Here is a 7500-nt window from a genome sequence, read left to right on the forward strand (position 1 = left end):
ACTTTAGCGATGAAAAAAATATGTAATGTTGATGTCAGCACTCCAACGCTTCTGGAAGCACTGGTACCTTGTTCTCATCAGACCATCCTCCCTTAAAGATAGTATGGGCTAAAAATCATTCAATTCAACGTCATACTTCATCTGAGAGTTTCAAATTGGTGTGATTAAGTATTGATTGAAGTGTGTATTAATAGTGATAAAAGTAATCTGAGAGTATAGAGATGAGGGTCTCAGTAACAAGGGTCTCCCCGTCTTTACAGCTCTTTAATAAACAGAACATACATTTTCAGGTGGGTTGCAAATTTCAGCCAATCAACCCATTTATCAGCTTATAGTGTTCCAATTCCAAATTTGTCTGCTCATTTCTTTGTGTCATCACTTCCAATTTCACTTGTTTAATCTGTATCCTATGTGAGTTCTGTCTCCTTATTGGATAAAATTGGTGTCCCAACTTGAAAATGCTGTTACTGAACACCCTATAGCAAGTCAACACTTATTTCAACAAAAAATATCACTTACTCTACCTTTAAGTATGTGATTAACCAGAAAATTTTTCAGCCAATGAAAAGATTTTTACAGATATAAAACTGTTATTAATTTTTGTATTAACTTCTTTTGTCCATAGTTTTTATTTCTTATTAGAAATGTGTCTGACTGTCTGTGAGACTCAGACTCCCAAGGTTAGCCTGATAAACACCTTTAATAACGGAACTGTTCTTGAATAGATGAACACCCATTGAGAGATTTGCAACACTTTCCAGCATTCAGTCACCTTCAATTCCATTTACTACAATAGCATTTGAAGGATTTCTTTTTGAGAGACTCCGTCTTGTAAAACCCAATTTATTTCACTTTAACAGGAAGACGTTATAGGAATAGTACTAGAACACCAGGCTTTTCGTACAGCAATTTGTTCATGTTCTCCACCTTACGCAACTTCATGTGTAGGGTTGGGATCCTTTAGGATTTGAACGATTCCGGCTCCTTAACAATTCCCTCTTAACGGTCCGATTCCTTTTAACCGTTCCATTTAATTCCTATAGGGGGTTCCAAATGGACCTTTACAGGTCTGTAACTCTTGTACACTCTCAGAGTTATGATGGTCCTTGACATTAAAAAGTTGGAGAACCCACAGCATAGTAATTGTATAGCAGACGTGAAGTCCACATACCAGCCTCTGAGAGTGTGATCAATCGATTCCGGAAACGGTTTCAAATGTGATGGAACCGATTCCGGTTCCTCAATGTGGGATCTGGGTTCCTCCGGTGCCAGATCCCAACCCTATTCATGTGTGAGATATACAGTATGTCTTTACTATGTGTGTACGTGTACGTGTACGTGTACGTGTACGTGTACGTGTACGTGTACGTGTACGTGTATGTGTGCGTGTACGTGTACGTGTGCGTGTGTACGTATGTACGTGTGTGTGTGTGTGTGTGTGTGTGTGTGTGTGTGTGTGTGTGCGTGTGTGCGTGTGCGTGTGTGTGTGTGTGTGTTGTGGCTATCACTGATGGACGCGTTTGCTGATTGGTTGCAGAGATTGTTGACGGTAACGTGAAAATGACCCTTGGTATGATCTGGACCATCATTCTTCGCTTCGCCATCCAGGACATCTCTGTGGAAGGTCAGTGTGTGCCCGTGTGTGCCCGTGTGTGCCCGTGTGTGTGTGTGTGTGTGTGTGTGTGTGTGTGTGTGTGTGTGTGCATGCAGCCTCACACGCATTTTACTGCAATTACTTCACATGACCTTCAACAACATCACTGAAGCAGAGACACGCCATAAAAACTCTATACACTATATTGTTGCTGACGGCCAGAAACCTCTTATCTCCATATTTTTTACTTTTTGTGTTTTTTGGAAAGTCAACGCCCTACTTGATTATACTACAGCGTCACAGGAAAGCATCAAAAGTAGCAGATCCGCAAGCTCGAAACGCGGCGCGAAGCGACGCGTTTTGAGCTTGCAGATCTACTACTTTAGCTGTTTTTGAATTTGTATCCTGAAAAGTAACAGTTTTGGACATATGAGGTTTCCACCCGACAGAGAATACTGTACATGTCACGTGAAGGCAACGCTTTCTCTTTTACGTCATTGCACAACACCACGCGGTCACGGACCGATGAAAGTTAATGTGTGCTTTTGAAAACACGTGTATACAGTAGTTCAAACACGCATCGTATACGTTCCCCAGTGTTGCATAAAGACATTTAATTTCACACTCGACGGGCCAACAAGGCTACACAAATGGCAGCACGTACAAATGGCAGCGCGTGCCGTAAACATATTCAAATTAGACACGCATCAGCGGGTTGACGTACGTACGTCCGAGAGCGTGGATGTAGCTTTATAACATCAGTGACCACCGTGACTCTGTTCACAGGTCAACAGGCTTCAGTATGCATCAAACACATAGGACTCATTGATGCTGAACGCAAGGCGCCGTGTAGATATTCAAATCACAAGCCACGTTTGAATCGCTCTCTAACGAATGCCTCAGTTTTAAGTGCGTAATAAACTCCCGGAGTGTTGGTTTAAGGCTGATTCCTTCAGGCAAGTCCAATGATTCATAGTACAGTATGTTTTACACAGTGACTCAGACCCTTGCTGCTGCATGGCTCACTCATTCCTTCACTCCATCATGTTAAAGTCCCATCTTATTTTCCTGCCTGCACTTAGGGATGAGACGATATGAAAATGACATGTCACGATTATTGTGGCAAAGATAATTGTGATTAACAATATTATCGTGATAATCAAAATATTAAAACAAAAAATGTCACAGTTTGTTAAACACTTGAATCCCCAGCATCCCTATTCTGAGGGGAACGTGTGCTATGACTTGACGGAGGACAATTTCACCATCAATTAAAATCTCTGCGATATTATGAGCGCAGTTTTATCATCATAAACGATGATAACGATTATCGTCCCATCCCTACACTCAATTCTCCTTTTGACTCTCTGTCCAACATGCACAACATGCAGTGCTTAGTATTGCATTTTCTTTCACACAGCATGTTATGATTGCTCCACAGGAACTTTGAATGATTGATTGTCCTTTAAGCAAACTGACTTGGAGGCCAGGGATTTAATACCTTATTCATAAAGCAGTCTTTTTTCCCCTTTCTTTTGTACACACACACACCATCTCATCATAAATGCCCGATTGACTAAAGCTGAAATCAAATTGGAATTTCTCCCTCCCTCTCTCATATCCCCACTCAATTTTTTTTGACTCTCTCTCTCTCTCTCTTGCAGAGACCTCTGCCAAGGAGGGTCTGTTGCTGTGGTGCCAGAGGAAGACTGCCCCCTACAGGAATGTCAACGTGCAGAACTTCCACATCAGGTGGGACTCCAGCGCCACACGGTGGCCGTCACTAAGAGAGGAACTGCAACTCTTACCTCCCCCGCCCTCCCATTTCCTTCCTTCTGCTTTTGTCATAATAATAACAATGAATGATTATCTTCACCATGTTTCTGTTCTGCTCTTTCCCCAAAATGATGATGTATTTGCCTTTTGATTCTAAATCTCTCTTTTCTTCTTCTTCTTCTGCCCCATCACTCCTTTTCCCCCATCCCTGTTTTCTCATTCTTTCTGCCGTACCTTCCCATCCCGTTTTCTCCCACTCTTTTTATTATCTGTCTCCTTTTCTGCCCTCTCTCCCTCCCTTTCCTCTTCTGCTCTCTCTGTCCTTGCCTCCCTCCTCCTTATTTTCTCATTCCTTATCCCCCCCTGTGGTCCTCTCATCTTCTCTCCTCTCCTCTCCTCTCCTTGGGTGACTCAGTTGGAAGGATGGCCTGGCCCTGTGTGCCCTCATCCACAGACACAGACCCGACCTCATTGACTACTCAAAACTGAGAAAGGTGCCCTCTCCTGCCTCTTTCATTTTCCACACTCTCGATTCTGTTTCATGTTTCAACGCTCAGGCAGAATCGATTTAAGCTCACCTTTGGCTGCCATGCTGAGCTTTACTCTTTTATCGTAGTCTATTTTCTATACTCCATTTGAAGTCATCGCCCTGTTTCTGTTCCTCCGCTTTGTACAGTACAGTGTTTGCCTGAAGCACATACATATAAAGGCATACCCATGCGTATTGTAAACCAGTGCTGGAAAAAGCACTCACATTTTTTTACTTAAATAAAAGCATCAATACTGCAATGTAGAAACACTCTGTTACAAGTAAAAGTCCGGTAATCAAAATTTACTTGAGTTAAAGTGCAAAAGTATTGGCATCAAAATAAACTTAAAGAAAAAGTACTCATCACGCAGAATGTCCTGTTTAAGAAGTTATCATAATGTCTTAAATTTATTTAAAAATCTTAGCCGATCTACAAGCTCACAAGCTTGAGCTTGTAGAGCGATTATTTTCAAATAGCCGAAGTTTAAATAGGGCTGAAGTGGTTTGTGGTGTTTTGTAAGAATTATCAAAATGTAGCTAGTAACTCAAGTTTTTCAAATAACTTTAGTGGCGTAAAAGTACAATATTTGCCTCTGAGATGTAGTGGAGTAGAAGTAAAAGTATCGAAATTACATGTACTTAGTTACTTTACACTAGCCTCGCGTAGCCAGACTATATCGCTGCGTGGATATGAGTCTGGTGCTTCCATGAGGACGTTTTTTTTCCCAAGGGCGGGATCAAAACAATGGCCCTCGACGCAATTGGTTAGACCTACAACCAACTACCAATTACAGTCTCCCATATTTGAATCCTGGGCCCTGATTGGTCACCCACGTCTTCTGGAGCAGGAAATGGATTCTCTATGAGTCTATGGAGCGGTGCTAGACCCAAATCGCAGAGTGCAATTTTTTTTTTGCACTCGCAGATTCGTCTGGTCCCAGGCTAACTTTACACCACTGTTGTAAACAATAATCATGTAGTATGCTAGCTATGGTATAATTAATATTTGAACACTGCTGATTTATTCTGCTAGTAAATCTATATGACTATGCAACATTCTCCTTAACATTGTGTATGTGTTCATGTAGGATGACCCCATTGGTAACCTTAACACTGCCTTTGAGGTGGCAGAGAAGTTCCTGGACATCCCTAAGATGCTTGACGCTGAAGGTGAGCCCCTCTGATGAAAATGACTGTATATACATTTTACATTTAACCACAGCAAAACAGATTGCCAGGCTCACAACACATTTAACATACTTGGCCATTCACACCAAGCACTATAACTATAATGATAACTATGACTATATTGTTCACCATCGTACAGTATTTGTTATAGTAAGTGGTGTGGACTTTCACTTGAGAACAATTTGTTTAAACTATATCTTTATAGTGCGGACTAGCTAGCACCAACTTGTGACTCCTGCATCGCTGCCCTCCGCACCCTCCTGTCTAGCATTAGTGTCTTGATATCTCTGCAGCATTGTTAGCTCAACTTTTGCATAACTATAACTATTACCTAACTATGACTATAGTTTTAACAATCTTTCTAATTCAAGTGTCCACACCTTTTAGATGGCCCTGACATTACATGACATTAACAAGGCTCACCTGTGCACAGGTGAAGGTTTTAGTTGGGTTATTTAATTTGACACCACCTGGTTAAATGACAAAAGATCAGGCCAGCAAGGACCTGAAGTTGTGTAGAAAATGAATGAAGATCCAATCTGGACGGTTTCTCTTCCCCACAGATATTGTGAACACCCCCAAGCCCGATGAGAAGGCCATCATGACCTATGTGTCCTGCTTCTACCACGCCTTTGCCGGCGCCGAGCAGGTAAGATGATATACCGCGACGTTAATTAGGACTAATTCCTCGGGACAATAGATTGAAGTGCTTACATGCGTAGCGTTTACATACGTTTACATACGCAGCATTAGTGTGATTACAGAAGTAAACCGGAAGTTTAATTTTTTTGCAAATAACCCATTGAAGTTGTTAAATTTTTACAAACTGCGTATTCAGACATGCTCTGACAGTTATGAAGGCCGTAGAAATCTAAAGATTGGGCAAAGCTTAAAGCTGCACTGGAGAGTGTTCAAACTTTGCATACATTAACGGCCCCAAGTGGCAGTGAGAGGCGCCACCAGTGTACGTTCCTGACCACTGAAGCTCATGGCAGTAAATGTACAGTATTGTAATCAGGGGCGATAGGCTGATATTATGTTTGTTTTGGGATTTGGGAAATCAGGTAACAAGTTTCCACGACCATTTCTATGGTTTCTATGGTGGAGTTTTGTCTTAATCGGGGTAAGATCTGCGTATCAGTGTCCATATAAACGCAATTTTAATGTGGCCCCACCAAGTGGCTTTTAGGCAGAGCTTGCCACCAGCATTGCAGGGGTTAAGATTTTTGCATCCACTGCTCTCCCAAGACTTTGCTTAAAAGGGTCCTCCAAATCACATCTGTTAATACGATGTTGTTACTTTTTGATTGGTTGAATTGACTGGCACACAAAACACTGTCAGGGTTGATTTAATAACCGCACAGTTTAATCAATACGAGACGGCAAGAATCACCCTTGTATTTATTTGAATGTCGATCGCACTCTCCAGCACCCCTGTAATAACAGTATATCAAAACTACCTCTCTCACTTTCTCTCCCTCCTGCACTTCCTCTCGCAATCCATCACCTCTGTCCCACACACACACACACACACACACACACACACACACACACACACACACACACACACACACACACACACACACACACACACACACACACACACACACACACACACACACGCGCACACACACAAAAACAAACACTATTTATCTTATTCTCGCCATCCTCTCCCTTTGTCTCCGTATCCCTCCTCTGTCTAACTCTGTCATCCTATTATTTCCCTCAATTTCCCCTTTCTTCCTCCCCCTGTCACTTCCTCCTTCCCTCCTCCCTCTACCCCCCCCCCTCCTCCTCCTCCTCCCTCCCTCTCCCTCTCTCTCTCTCTCTCTCTCTCTCTCTCTTTCTTTCCAAGGCCGAGACAGCTGCCAACCGTATCTGCAAGGTTCTGGCCGTCAACCAGGAGAATGAGAAGCTGATGGAGGAGTATGAGAAGTTGGCCAGTGAGGTGAGAGAACCAACCGTCTCTCCCGGTCTGCTCCCACGTGTGCAGTCTGTTTCACGCGACCTCCGCTGCACCGCCACTCGTTATCCCATCACCTTACACAGCAGGAAACTAAGTGATTGGCATCCTCTAAAAAAAAACTTGACAACCTCACAAAGTCACTGACTCAGCCTCAGCCAACAGAACTTACAGTATAAGAGGAAGTGGAAAAACAAGACCTCCCATGCGTATTTCTTCCTTCCTTCCTTATGACATCTTGTCCACCACTATAGGCTCCTGACCTTTTACTCTCTAAAACATTGTTCTGGTTGAACAACTGTACTATTACAGGATGCTACTAAGACTAAAACAAATAGACAGTTTATGAAAAAAATATCATTATACAAACTTGCACAGATATTGCACAATATGTAAAGATATATGGTCTTGCATCTATAGACCTCTATTCTCGTTGTCCGAACACTCAAA

At 42.4% G+C, this 7500-nt stretch overlaps 1 protein-coding gene across 1 annotated transcript in view; it reads left to right on the forward strand.

Moving 5' to 3' along the window:
* actn3b (actinin alpha 3b) overlaps positions 1-7500 on the forward strand; it is a 46131-nt gene that overhangs the window by 26923 nt on the left and 11708 nt on the right. Inside the window, exons 4-9 of the mRNA XM_080452063.1 lie at positions 1538-1624; positions 3259-3346; positions 3786-3864; positions 4988-5069; positions 5651-5736; positions 6943-7035. Coding sequence (XP_080308189.1) covers positions 1538-1624; positions 3259-3346; positions 3786-3864; positions 4988-5069; positions 5651-5736; positions 6943-7035 — 515 coding nt within the window. The remainder of the gene's footprint in view (positions 1-1537; positions 1625-3258; positions 3347-3785; positions 3865-4987; positions 5070-5650; positions 5737-6942; positions 7036-7500) is intronic.

This window comes from Gymnoscopelus braueri (assembly GCF_963280865.1).
Source record: "Gymnoscopelus braueri genome assembly, chromosome: 15".
Taxonomy (NCBI): Eukaryota; Metazoa; Chordata; class Actinopteri; order Myctophiformes; family Myctophidae; genus Gymnoscopelus; species Gymnoscopelus braueri.